Raw genomic sequence first — 14,802 nt, forward strand, 5'->3', positions numbered from 1 at the left:
TGAACAATTCCAAGGCATGTGAAAGTTTATCTCTTTTAACTAGTGAAAAAAATTGTACCATTTAACAGAGAACTTAATGAGCTTGTATTTTGGGGGGTAAGTGGCAGCATCATCAGGGGATGGAGTCAGGTATTGTTGGAAAGGTACTCCTGGCAAACATTTTATCATATACATAGGAGTACATGACATATGAACCCATCACTGTGTGTAACTGAGTGATCAGCAGATAGGCATAGGTTCACATATGCTTTTGTGATTAGAAAGAAGAGAAAGAAAGAACAATTTCTATTATAAAGAAATAGCCATTTTTATGAACTTGCCAAGAAGAGGAATGGTCCTTACTGATGAAATTCTTGAAGCTTTGCATATGGCTAACTCTCTACTTGATTGATACTTAAAAGTGTAGGTCCCACTGGCAGGCTCTTTTCAACATTTTCCATCCTTTAAGTGTTTTCTTCTTTGGCATTTGAATGCTTTTATTTTCTTCATAAAATATTCCTAGTTCGGGGGGATGGGAGCCCTTTTCCACAGCTGAAGTTATTCCAAGTTTCACTCCCTTGAAGAATCGGCTTTTTGTTCCTTGAAGCTTTCAATTGCCACATATGCTGCTTTATTTCCACTCAGTAAGTTGGAACATATTTTCATTTGGTCATTGATTTGGGGCTTTGTAAAAATCTGAAGGAAATTAGTAAATAGACAGTAATATCTATGAATAATATTTTGCATGGACATATCTAAGCATAATGAAGTAAGAGGATAAAAATTTGTAGAGGTTAGAGTTTTGGATGAAGGTACCAAGAAGCTGAGATTTAGTGGATCAGTATCAGAAAATGTACATCTTTCAATAAATTTAATAAACACTGGAAATTATTACTCTGTTTTCTGAATTTATGATTAAATGGCAGTTTTTTTCATGATCTTTTAAATCTGTTTTTCAGGATTTGGGTATTTATTAATTTTTCCCTGATTATACTTATAAAAATTTTTGATTTGACAAAGGCTTGCTGGTATCTGGTGTCCCACCTTATTAATTGTAAGGCTTGAGGAATAAACCTGCAATTGCTTCATGAGTGTTGTAGCTTTTAGTGTATGCAGAAAAAGCGTTCTCCTTTCCTCTCTTCTTTCTTTCTCTTCCCTTCCGGGAAAGCAGGTGTTACTATGAACAGGTATGTTGTCATCTTTTGCATGTGCACATTAGATCGTTGAACCAAAATATTTTTTCAATTTCACTTTGCATGAAAGTGTACTTCTTTTTTTAAATTGATTAGAGCATGCTGGGTAAAATATTTGAATCCAATTTAAGGTCATGAACGGACTGAAAATTTTATAAGAGGAGATTTCTTACTAAATTCAATTCCAGTTATTCACCTACTGTGTGAGTCCTTACTAAACACAAGGCAGTATGTTAGGTGCTATGGGAGACAAAAAGATGAGTTAGACGTAAAATTGGTAGAATGAAGCTAGATTAATATCTGCTACCATTAAAGAAAGTGAACACAGAATCATAAACACATGGAAGAGATTTTCCAGCAGCAATGAAACAAGGAAAGATACATGAGCTAATGCCATTTTTTTTTTTGAAAGAGTGGCAGCTAAAGGAAAACCTGAGGCTTTGGGCACACTCTGAACTTGGCCTGCCTCCCTCCAGAAGCCGTGTGTGTGAGTAGGCAAATCTTAAGATTTCTTACTGATCCTCCAAATCTGGAGTGAAGTAAAATGAGTGGTACTCTTAGTTTTCCCTTCTCTTGACTCAGGGGCAGTGGACATGACTTCTGGAAATAGAGGAAAGAAGCTAGAAAAGTGACTAATCGTAGCTGATATCCTGATATGGTGGAGGGCAAGGCACAGGGCTCTCCATGCTGAGCTGAGGGGACAAACTGAAGTCTGGGAAGTTCCTCCAAGGCTATTGATATACCTCAAGACTTGGGATAATACACTTTGCTATAGGAATTTTTATGTTGATTATTTTGGTATTTCCTTCATATTTCAAAATAACATATTTGTATAACTTCTTGTTGACTTTTCAGTTTTAGTCATCATCTACTGTCTTCCCTCCTCTAGCACCTTTTCCCTCTTCCACCATCCCAGTATAGTTATGTTATAATTTTGATTAGATTAATATGCAGTGTTTATATTATTATTCTGGCTATGTAAGCCATATAATAAATTATTTACTTTTCTTACTTGCACAGATTTTTGTTTGCCTTGGAGTGGATAGTCAACTTGTTTCTTTTTAATGTACTTGCCCCTGAATCAACTGTAGACTTCCTTAATTTTCTAAAGTTCCTCTTATGAAATTCTGATACATAAAATATTGGTTTCATCTTTTTGAAGAAATCCAAAGTGATTATGTTCTATGCGTGGTACATAGTTTTCATCATGGCATCTCCCTACATTGTCATCCAAAGATTCCCTTCCTCTTTCTCCCATGTTGGATCTCCTTTATTTTTATCCCATGTCTCGCTCTTTCTTGGTTTACTCTCTTGTTTGATAGAGCACATCCTTGAGTAGCTTTCTTGGAAAGGGTACATGGAGCTCAATTTGAGACCCTGAATGTCTAAAAATATTTTTAATTGAACCATCGTGCAGGCTGCTAGTTTGGGTATACAGTCATTAGGTGTAAATAAGTTTTCTTCAGAATTTTGATGGCATTGCTCCAATGAATTCTAGCTTGCAACGCTATATTAAGAAGTCTAAAACCATTTGGACTCCTGATCCTTTGTAGGTGGCCTGCCTTCCTTTCTTTCTCCCTGCTGGAAAGTTGTAGAATTTTCTAACTCCACTATTTTGAAATTTTGTGTTGATGTGCCTTGCCATGGGTCTGTTTTCTTCTATTGTTCTGGGTACTCAGTGGGCTCTTTTAGTTTAGAAACTCACATTCTTCATTTCTGGGAAATTTTCTTGAACTATTTAATGGATTTTTTTCCTACTATTTTCTCTGTTTCTTTTTGTGGAACTTTTACTCGGATATTACCCTACTTTCTTTAAGAATTCCTCAGATTATCTTTGAACTTTTCTATTATGCTTTCCCTTTCTGCTATCATGTTTTTAATTTCCAAGTGCTGTTTTTAATTTTTTGAATGTTCTTTTTTCAATAGCATCCCATTATGTTATCTTTGCAAATAAAGTCTGTTATCTCTTATTGAGGCTTTCCCTGATGATGCTATTAATAATTTCATCCCTCACTCCCACCCCATTATCTGTCTTCTTAGTAGAATATAAACTTCATGAGAGTAGAGCTTTTTTTTCCTTTTTTTTCCACTGATATTTTCCCAGCACCTCAAACAGTGCCTGGCACATAGTAAATATTTAAATATTTATGGACTAAATCAAATGATCAGTCTGATGATATTAATAGTATACATTTAAACATTTTCTCCTAGTATAGATCTAATCTGTTTCTCTGAGGTTACTTTTTTCTATTTTTATTGCTCTATCTTAGGTTAGAAATTTTCTGCAGCTATCTGGCAATACTTCATCATCTGCTTAGATTTAAGAATGAGAGCTAAAAAGCTGATTGGAATATATGAATAAATGAATGGGACTTGCCATATGTGGGCTTCATGGTAGAATGATCTGGCTGGGCCATCTTATTAGAGATCTCTTGATGTTGGTATCTAGATCTTCCTTCTTGGCTGATCCAATCCCCTGGAGCGCATTCTTCCAATCTCTGGATGCAACAGTCTGGGAGCAGAGAGGAAGAGGGCTGGAAGAGTCTCAGCATCCAGAATACATACATTTACTAATCTTCCCTGAGCTGACATCTGTTGCCAATCTTCCTCTTTTTTTTTTTTTTTCTGAGGAAGACTCGCCCTGGGCTAACATCCATGCCCATCTTCCTCTGCTTTATATGGGACGCTGCCACAGCATGGCTTGACAAGCGGTGCATCGGTGCGCGCCCGGGATCTGAACCTGTGAACCCCGGGCCGCCGAAGCGGAGCGCGTGCACTTAACCGCTTGCGCCACGGGGCTGGCCCCATGAATCCTCCTGTTTTCAGTATAGCCCTCATGCCTTCATCTGGGCCTGGTGTTCTCTCTGGAGAAGAAAAATCTTTCTAGCCTTTTACTGAAGTGGGAAACATACTGCAACTGTGCAGAGTGTGGGAGAAAAACCTCAGGACCTAACTGCTCTTAAACTGCTTCAATCAGTCTTGTTTTTTTTTTTTTAAATATGGGGATGGAGCATAATCCTGTAGTTCTTTCTTGTGTTAGTTCAAACAAATACTTATTGGCCACTTACTATATTCTGAGTTATCCAGGTGAAGTAGGGGCAGGGCGTGGCCACTACAGGCAGAGGCGACTACAGGAGGAGGGATCCTGAAGCCAAAAACAGTATGAGGTGTAGCTGGAATCAGATCTTTAGGGGTCTTACCAATGTATGCCCTTCTCCTGTAGGGTAGGAAATAGGTTCCACTATTAGTTAATTTTCATTACTTTCTATTACTTGTTTTCTTTACTTTATATTACTTTCCTCATTTTACCCCTACTTCCAGATGAATTTGATGTCACCAATTCTTGAGAATTGGGAGGCTTCTGTGGTACAAATTGGTTACTCTCTGCTTTCTCTACTGCTAATTCAGCTATCAGTCACTCATCTATTTTCCCAGTTCCAAATTTAATCAATTTAAGTGGTTCTCTTCCCTGTTGTGTTAATGAGGTAAGAATTAGATTAGTTATAAATGTTAAAACTACTATCTATACTCAAAAGTTTTACTATAGGACAGGTAACAAAATCTCAGGACAGTAGAAACTAGGAATCCTACACAATATCAAGCCAAGATTTTAGTTTAAAGTGGTCCCAGGTTGATAGTGCCCTCAGGTTTCTGCCAGAAGTAATAGAAGAAGAATTCGCTTTCCACTCAGGCCCCAAAGTGTTCCTACAGGTAAAATCCCAAGGAATATGCATTCAGAGTCAAAGGTTGCCAATCACTCTAGGAAATGGAACACAATGAGGGAGAGCCAGCAGAAGCAACGAAATCATAGGAAATGCAAAGCCCTCAGATTTTGGAATTATCTGACACAGACTGTTACATAAATATGTTTAATACATTGAAAGAAAGGAGATGAAGAAAATGAAAAGTAGTCAATAAATCATAAAAATGGAAAAGCCATTTTGAAGAAAGACCAAATAGAATTTCTGGAAATGAAAAATTTAGTAATTGAAATAAACTCAAGACTGGATTAACAAGACATTAAGTACAGTGGAAGAGGGAATTGCTTAATTGGACAACAGATCTTAGAAAATTATCTAGAACATAGCACGGTTAGACAAAGAGATCCAGAAGCAGAGATGAGAGAAAATGGTGGAAAGATAATATTTGAAGAATCACTGAGAATTTCCCAAAGTTAATGGGATGCCACATAGTTCAGAAATTCCAGTGAAGCCCAGCAGATTATGAAAGAAAAAGAGGATGAAGAAATACACATGAGGGGCCGACCCAGTGGTGTAGCAATTAAGTTCACGCACCCTGCTTTGGCGGCCTGGGGTTCGCAGGTTCAGATCCTGGGTGCAGACCGACGCACCGGTTGTCAAGCCATGCTGTGGCAGTGTCCTGTATAAAGTAGAGAAAGATGGGCATGAATGTTAGGCCAGGGCCAATCTTCCTCAGCAAAAAGAGGATTGGCAACAGATGTTAGCTCAGGGCTAATCTTCCTCGCAAAAGAAAAAATAAGAAATACTCATGTAGACACAGGGTAAAGTTTGGTACTGCAGAGTACCAAAAACAAAGAGAAGATCTTAAAAGCAACCAGAGAGAAGACAGACTACCTACAAAAAACGATGATTGTATTGACATCTGACTTCTCAACAGCAATAATGGAAGCCAGAAGACAGTGAAATGTTATTTTCAATGTGCTAGGAGAAAATAGCTTCAATCTAGAATTCTATTCCCAATGAAATCATCTTTCAAGAATGAGGGCAAAATGAAGACTTTTCAGTCAAATAAACTGAGTAAACGTGCTACTAATAGGCTCTCAATAAAGGAAATTCTAAAGGATGAACTTCAGATATAAGGTAATATCATAAAAGAAATTATAATGGAAATTAGGAAAATTCTAAAACTAAATGATATCACATATCAAAACCTATGAGATTCTGTTAAAGAGATACCTGGAAGAAAATTTATAACTCTAAATGCTTACATTAGAAAAGAAGAAAAGCTGGAAATTAGTGAGCTAAGCAACCAAGAACAATAGGATAAGCCCAAAGAAAGTAAATGGAAGGAGATGAGTAGACATTAATGAAATAGAAAGCAAGCTTGTAATACAGAGGCTCAAAAAAGTTAAAAGTTGGTTTTTTGAAAAGAGTAATAAAACTGACAAATATCAGGTGAGATTAATGAAGGAAAACTAGAGAGATGACAAACAGTATTAGAAATGGAAAATTACATATGCAGAGATTAAGATGATAAGAGGGGGCTATGAACCTTTATGGCAATAAACGTGAAAATTTAGACAAAATGAATAAATGTCTAGAAAAATATCATTTAGCAAAACTGACTTAAGAATTAGAAAGTCTGAATAATCCTAAAACAATTAAAGAAGAGAAATCATTAAAAATCTTGTTTCAAAGCAAACTCTAGGCCCAGATGGTTCTGCTGTCAAGTTTTACCTGACAACAAACAACAAACATTTCCTATCTTATACAACCTATTTCAGAGTATAGACGGGGGAACACTCTCCAGCCAAATCAGCCGTAACAGAGGACCATATGAGAAAGGAAACTCAGTCTCACTCATCAATATAGTTGCAAAAATTCTAAACAAAATATTAGCCAGCTAAATCTAGCAGATATAAAAACCTAAGTTGAGATTATCCTAGGTCTGCAAGGGTATTTTAATATTAAAAAATTCATAATATAATTTATCGTATTAACAAATTATAAGGAAGAAAATCATACCATCATCTCAACAGATGGAGATGCAGTTTTGGTTAAAATTGAACAACAAATTATCATTAAAAAATCTCAAAAAAATAGATGGGAATTTTTATAATCTGTTAAAGGGTATCTACAACAAACATATAGCAAATACCATGCTTAATGGTGAAATAATGAAAGCCTTATTACCTTTGAGATCAAGAGAAGACAAGAATGCCCGTATCACCATTGTAATTCAACTTTAAAGTAGATGTTCTAGCCAGGTAAGTAAGATCAAAACCAAAAAATAAATAAAGGTCCTGAAAAGAGGAAACAAAACTGCTGTTAATGTTCCTAGGTGATATAATTTTATCCAAAAGTATGTTCAGAAACAGACCCTCACATCATCTTTTACAAAAATAAGGCATTAAAAAATTAAATAATAGTGAAAATGAAATTAATCAGACATGAATCAGGATGTAGGTCCTATTTCTAGTAACTCTCAGGGCAGTAAGCAGGGACAGTCAGTCACACAGCTCACCTTGTTTTCTGTCTCTCAGGGATCACTGTCTTTTGTTGTCTGATTTCCTAGTGTCTTGAAAACTGTTGTTTTATATGTTTTGTTCTAGTGTCTTAAACTGTTGTTTCATATAAAAAGCATGTTTGTTTTTGGCTGTTTCAAATGGGAGGGTATATCTGTTACTCAGTTTTGGCTGGAAGCAGAAGTCAGTTTAATTAAATGGCTTATTTCTTAGTCCTCTTTTGTTAATAAAGGGTTATTTTAACAAGCACTTTATTCTGGTGCCAGGCCTTTCCCTTAAAAGCATGTATAGATTTTTGTTTGTTTTTTCATTTTGTTTTTAAAGTACCTGGTAATGTAAAAGCCCAATCCGTGAGGACCTGTGGAATAGGGGCTCTGAGATGGATAATTTCTGAGGCTTTTGTTGTTCTCTGCTGCTACGTGCTTTGTTATTGAAGGCTGTTCAAGGTCTCACCATCTCTGTAGTTTTGACCCACTGATGTGTTTCATAAATTTTAATGAAAGACAGATTGAGAGGAATCGTTGATGGGCTCACATGGTTGTACTGTATCCATGCACTGGCTCAGAATGAAAATCTCTATGAAATTACTGAGTTAGCTTTGTGGAAAGCCCCGAACTCCATCTTCTGGCTTGTCTGATCTAGCTAGGTCAAATCAAAAGTGATTTGCAAAAACTTTTATGTTTTTGGCACATTGCTATGATTTATTTTTAAGGCACAGAAAATTGTCCAAATATTAGCACGCATATTACAGTTTTGCAAATAAAGTACGTACAGTGATATAGAGCACAGTGTGCTTTTCTAAGGAGTTTGTAAGGAATGTGGGTTAACTTGCCAGTGTGTGATAATAAACTTATTTCTTGTGTGTGATTATGAGCTTTATTTATAATTCACTGGCAGACGTTTATTTTCATTGTCAAGGTACAATTCAGGTGTTCTTGGCTTAACTCAGATTTTCTCTGTATCTCACAAAATTTAAAACAAATTAGACTGAAACTTTGTTTCAAAAGATCCTTTAAATGGGGCCAGATTATTTTGAAAGCAGATTTATTTATCCATGATAATAAGGATCAGAGAGAGAAAAGGAAATTCAGATTTTTGAAGAATCCCTAAATATAATTTTAGTTCATCACTTTCACCTCTCCTGCTGCTATCAGACCCACTACCTTACAGGGCAGCAGAGCTGCATAGTTGGGATTTTGGCTCCCTTAGTTTCTGCAGCCTACCCGCTGAGCTAATGAGCAGTGTAGTGGCCAGAACTAGGGAGAAATAAGAGAGAAGCCAAAGGGCCTAGATTATTCAAAACTAAATAATTAACATCAGAATGATGAGGGATTGACTGCCTTTCACATGCTGGGTTCCAGTTTTTTGATCCAAGGATATCTTTTGCTTAATGTTTTACACTGTCTAAATCACAACAGCCTATATAAATACTTGACTTTTGGGTACGATGAAAGTGAAAAAGAGATTAGAAATAGCATGTATTTTTTTTTATAAAGGCTTCAGATGAATTTAAAAAATTTAAACATGTTAAATGCCCTTGCTGTTCGCAGTTAACAAGTGGAAGGGTGTTTTGTTTTGGTTTGTTTTTGGTGGTCCTTAACAATATGTGTTGTTTTTTTCAGCCACTAAATCAGGATTGTTACCTCCACCACCTGCGCTCCCTCCGAGACCTTGCCCATTACAGGTAGGAGACAGATGTTGATTTCTGTAAACTGTTTGGTAGTAGAGGGTTGTCCTACCACTGTGCTTCCTTTGCCCAGCTTGATCGCCACAGAACTGGCTGGTTAGGTTCCTGAGATGACATCTGGACGAAGAGCAGAGAGTGGTTGAATTTATTCTTATCCACCAGCCCCCTAACTTCATGTGGAAAAGGGAAACTTTCCTCAATCAACAAGCAAACAAATGTGTACTTGTGCACTCATGGCTGTAGAGGGTTGCATGTGGTTTTCATACAGAGAAAGGCGTAGAAGGGGCGTCTCTCCAATTGGGGGTGGAGGACATGGTTTTTCTGTGTAGTATGTGCATTCTGGGTGCCTATATTTTTATCAGTGTTTTAGGAGCTGTGTGAATTCTGCACAAACTAAAAATAAATGGTCATCAGCATGGAGTTAGTGCTGTGGTTTGGGCCCAGTGTGCTTTCTTGAGGATGTTATTTTCCCTTGGAACAATAAGCTGAAGCAGCAGGAGTTGGGAGAGTGTGTCACCGAAATCTGTTTCACCTGTGAATTAATTCTGCCTTATTTACATGTGCTACTATGGCCTTATTCATCAACACTCTTGGCAGAGTTGAAAATGAGAAGCAAGCAGCAAATTTGTGGAGTGTGGTAAAGGGTGCTACAGATCCTTCCTTTTATTAATTGCTGCTGAAGAAACTTTCTTTCCTTCAAGATCCTCTCTGACTTTTGGCAGAAAGTGTTGGGAAATTTCTCTGTAAGCAGTCCCAGTTTCTACCTCATTGCTCTGGGTAGTTCAGAGCATACTTTTCCATGTGGTGCATCTCAGAACTCTCTGGGTCACTGAAACCCCTTTTAACATTTGCTTGTCCTTCTTTTAGAGAATTAGATGGTCTTTAGCATCCACTCAACCTTGAGATGCAAATACCATGAGGTATTGGCTTCCTGCTTCAGTCTGAAGGATAATAAAAAGTCCTGTTCTTCCTGACCCACTTATAAACAAGTGAGAAGCCCTTTTCCAGTACTCCAGCATTGGCTTTAAGAGATGTTGGTTCATCAATCAAGTATTTATTGAGTCCCTGCTTTGTATCTAACGCCAAGCTTTAGTTCCATCATAAGCCTTTCCCTGGTTATAATTTCTCCTCATTTAAATTATTAGCTCTGTTTATTGAGCATCTACAATAGACCAGGCATTGTGCTAAGTGCTTTCAGTGCATTATTTAATCTTCACAAAAGCCCTATGGAGTAGGTACTGATATTATCCTTTTTTTTTTACAGATGAGGAAATTGAAACATACAGGGGTTAAGCAAGTCATGTAAGGTGACATAGCTAGTAATAGTAGAGCCAGCTCCCAAACCGAGATCCATCTCCTAAAGGTCGCTCCCCTCCCCATCATTGGAGTCAAAGTGTCTATGTCTGTGACCCATCAAAGGGTCACAGGAAGACAGTGATCCATTGCACTGGCAATTGAGGCTTTCACCACATCTCCCAAAGGAGGACCTAGATGAGATGAGGCTCTTGATTTGCACCGACAGCAAACCTGGACTGTGTCACAGCAAAATTAGCGGGCATTCTGGAGGCACTTATCTACCAGCTGCTGGTGTCAAACTGGGGCTTGGGAACCACCTGCATGAATGTGCAGAAGACCTGTCTGAAAGGGCTTTTGTGACAAGCCTCCTTATCTTTCTCCTGCTGCGCAAGTGACAGTAGTTACTTCCTGGTTGTGAACTGTGTTGCTGCTATCAGCAATCCTCATCTGAGCTGCTTGAGGTGGGCTTCCTGCCTGCTTTGGGGCTTAGTGACTAAGGATCTGACCAGGGGCTCGGAATTCTCAAGTCACTGTTAATGAACGAGACTGCTGCTTTGTCTGCCAGATTCCCCATCACAATGTAAACAGTGAGCCCAGCGCTCAGCCCAAGCCTCCAACTCAGATGCCTAACTATGGAGAGTTCAGACTACAGACACAGGTGTGTAAGAAATGCAGGCAGAAAATCCCTACACCACTTCTCTCCCCTGACTCTTCCCCTTTCATTCACTGTAGGTGCGACACACATATTCAACAGAGGAAGTTCCGGGTAATCAACACATGATCGTGTTTAGTCTTTGTAAAGTGACAAATTCCTAATATTGGCCCCAGGAGAAACTCACCTAACCACCTGTATGGGGCACCTATGTATTCTAGTCTTTCCCAGACTACTTGTGATAGAACAGTCTTCTGGGAGATGTTAATAGGGCTCTGTGGTAAGACAAATTTGCAGGCTGCTGCCTCTGTACCCGCTCTGGGAGATTCACAGTGCATATGAGCCCATTAAAGGCTTTGAAGTCCTACAGTAAAGAAACCTGGTCAATTTTGTTAAAGGCAATTTCCTAGCTTGTGTGACCATTCATCTCTTTATTTATAAAATACCGATTAATATCCTGAGGGCTTAGTGGTTAAGAAACATTATTATACACCATCCTTAAGGTATTCATAAGAACATTTCCAAACCTCTCATCTGTTACCTCATCTCTATGTTATGTGATTAAAGTTAAATTTTTATGTTTTATGCCAGTAGTTTTCCCTAGAAGAGTTGAAAATGTGAAAAGAAGTTTACTGCACATTAGCTTGGGATTTCAAATTGTCATGTATTCAGTTTGTTATGTTTTCTTCCTTGCTTTTTGATTCCTTCTTGCTTGTTCTGCCATGAGGTCATTTTTACCACTTCACAGCAAGTTTTATTACAGAGAGCTTAAACATTCTGAATTCTTCTTTTGCTCTGTTAAAATTTTCTTCGAATGTTCCTTGTAATATATATGGACAATCAACCTGACTTTGGGAAAAAAAAAGTATATATACTTAACTGCAGAGACTTCTTTTATGGGGCTTAAACTGTAGTACCTAGGGGAGAAACCAGGAAGCCTGGTATAATTAAAATCATGTTTATTAGTAGCTCTGAGAAGAGATTAAGATAAAAAAATTTTGGGTTATTTTTGGATTTTAAATTTTCATATTATTTAACTTGATAAATGGGCAAGACTAGATTGTAATTAACAAGAAAATGTTTTGTTCCCTAAAAAGGAACACTATTTGAAAAACTTTGTGGCCAATCAGTGATGTACTTCCAGGTTTTGAGTATGTAAGAGAAAAGAGTTTGTACATTTGCAGATATATGCACAAAGGTGTATATAGATCATTTTTACATACACCAAAAGTATATCTCTACTTTTATCAAGTGAGAGAGATGAGGTATAGGTTTTCAGCATAAAATGCAGTTTAGCTGGCCCCTACTTATACCAAGTGCTGCTGTGATATGAACATCTGGATTAAGTTATACAAATAGGGCCCTGGAGTTAGGAAAAGGAATAAATTAAAAGAAACAGATCTTTTTATTTTTCGTACTATAGGTGAGATCAAGAAGGACCAAGTGAATATATAAAGAATGAAATGGTTTGTGTCCCATGTTTTCCTGTGGATGGACAGGCTAGAGACCAGGCCATGATATTTTGGCTCAGCTCAGAAGAGGTGACACATTTTTTAAAAGAAGACTGGTTCATAGCATAAATGACTAAAAAGCAATTAGAGTTAACTGTTTCATATGGAGCAATGTTAAACTGAGAGTTCACCTTAATAGCTCACTGTTTGTGTGCATATAAATGGAGTAAAGTGCCCTCTACAGAGTTGGTGCTTGTCCTGTAGGTCAATTGTCTGCTAAGAGCCTACTGAATTTGGTACCTCAATAGCTAAATCCCTTTAATAGTGTTGATCTCATGCCAAATTTCTTATGGCAATTGTGATGGAGCCATAGCTTCAGTATAATTATCCTCCATAAAGAAAAGATTTTTTGGTACAAAGGATAATCTTTTCAGGTTTATATTAGCACCAGATTTGATGAATTGGGGCTCCCTGTAGACTAATACGCTCAGAATTTTCCTATTTATACCTCAAATTTCTCACCTTATAGTGGCGAGTGCTCCTCACTAGCAGTGTAATGAGTACTGAAATAGCGCTGTGGGGTGAATGCACCATGGAGGAAGTATTTTATCAATACTTTTTTTTTTTTTTTTTTTTTTTTTTGTGAGGAGATCAGCCCTGAGCTAACATCCGCCAATCCTCCTCTTTTTTTGCTGAGGAAGACGGCCCTGGGCTAACATCTGTGCCTATCTTCCTCCACTTTATATGGGACGCCGCCACAGCATGGCTTACCAAGCAGTGCGTCGGTGCGCGCCCGGGATCTGAACCAGCGAAGCCCGGGCCGCCGCAGCGGAGCGCGCGCACTTAACCGCTTGCGCCACCGGGCCGGCCCCTTTATCAATACTTTTAAGCTTAGAGAGACCGAGAGGGCTTCATGCAAGGGCTGAGGTGACCCATGAAATGAGTTTTAAAGAAACAAGAGAACTTTTCTTTTTAGATGGCTGAGGGGTTCAGAGCTTTACTGTAGAGAAGAAGCAAATGCAAAGAAATAGGCATGCAGAAGTCCCTGTGTGTTCAAGAAACTGCCAGAAATTTGGAAAGCTAGAAGATTTTAGGGGAGAGAAATTTAGTGTTCAGAGGTGGCAGTGAAGAGCAAGTGGCCTGCTCACTTGAGTCCCAGTGGTGCCAGAGCTGTGGGAGAGGAAGGGCCTCCTGACAAGAGAGTTCTTTCTGGGGAGCAGCCGCTGAGGGGAGAGCACAGGGTGTCACTTAGCCCAACGGTGCTCACCCTTGTGCATACTAGAATCATCTGGGGGAGCTTTAAACCTACTGAGGCCTGGGTCCCACCCCCAGTGGTTTTGGTGTGAGGTGAAGCCTGGGCATTGGGAGTTTTAAGAAGCTCCCCAGGTGATTCTGAAGTGCAGCCAGGATTGCAATGCACTGAATTAAGGCAACAGGAAAAAAGCTTTCAAAGAGGAAGTTGAGAATATAGGGGATTTGTTGATGCTATGCCATGAGTTCTTAAAGGGCACGGTGGAAGGCTTTCTTGAGTTGGGGAGGGTGGGAGGTGCGAGGTCAGATTAGGGGATGTACTCAGACCCTGTGGGGGCAAGAACCCAGATCACAGCAGCTTGGAGTCTCAGGCTTCTTGTGATGACTGAGGGCATGATGGGAATGTCTTGCTGGAAGAACTAATTGCTCTGTGCCTCAGGTCCTGTGTGTACTGTTGTGAAGGACTAGCCGTGAACACAGATGGCCTTGAAAGTAAACCATAGCCCACTCAGCTAATCTCTCATCTAACTTTGTCATCTGGCTAGAATCAGGTCCCTAAGGCGATACTGAACTCAATAGGAATATGCTGGGCATGCTGCTCTATTTCAAAGCCAACTTTATTAGACACAATTTTTTATAGAATACTACTTTTGTTTCATTTGGAAGGAAAACTGAGGCTCACATACACTCAAATGGCAGGTTGTAGACCCTGAACTTCTTCTGAAATATTTGACACTCTATGCTTTTTTAAAAAAATACCCTGTCCTTGTAAATTAATATCCTATCATTTCAAGTATTCTTTTTATAAGTTAATATACAGTTGATGATACAAAATAGTAAATTATCCTGGGAGAAATTAAGAGTTTTAGAGCTCTCTCTTTTTTTGGCATTACCGGTGATTATGTAAATTTCTTACAGGGTTATTTAATACATTTCTAAAATGTAAATTTGATTAACATGTAACATGCATACTGAGTCCATTTTAAACACATACTAAATCCATTTTTAAGAGAGTAGAATAAAGTATTATCTCATTGGCAACTTTCACATATCTATGAGAAAACAGC

General features: G+C 38.3%; 1 protein-coding gene across 2 annotated transcripts in view; it reads left to right on the forward strand.

The window, feature by feature from the left end:
* Window positions 1-14,802, forward strand: part of REPS2 (RALBP1 associated Eps domain containing 2) — a 207,714-nt gene that overhangs the window by 150,587 nt on the left and 42,325 nt on the right. For both annotated transcript variants that reach the window (XM_058535505.1, XM_058535506.1), the window contains exon 14: window positions 9,021-9,082. In XM_058535505.1, coding sequence (XP_058391488.1) covers window positions 9,021-9,082 — 62 coding nt within the window. The remainder of the gene's footprint in view (window positions 1-9,020; window positions 9,083-14,802) is intronic.

The sequence above is a fragment of the Diceros bicornis genome, chromosome X (assembly GCF_020826845.1).
Source record: "Diceros bicornis minor isolate mBicDic1 chromosome X, mDicBic1.mat.cur, whole genome shotgun sequence".
Lineage (NCBI taxonomy): Eukaryota > Metazoa > Chordata > Mammalia > Perissodactyla > Rhinocerotidae > Diceros > Diceros bicornis.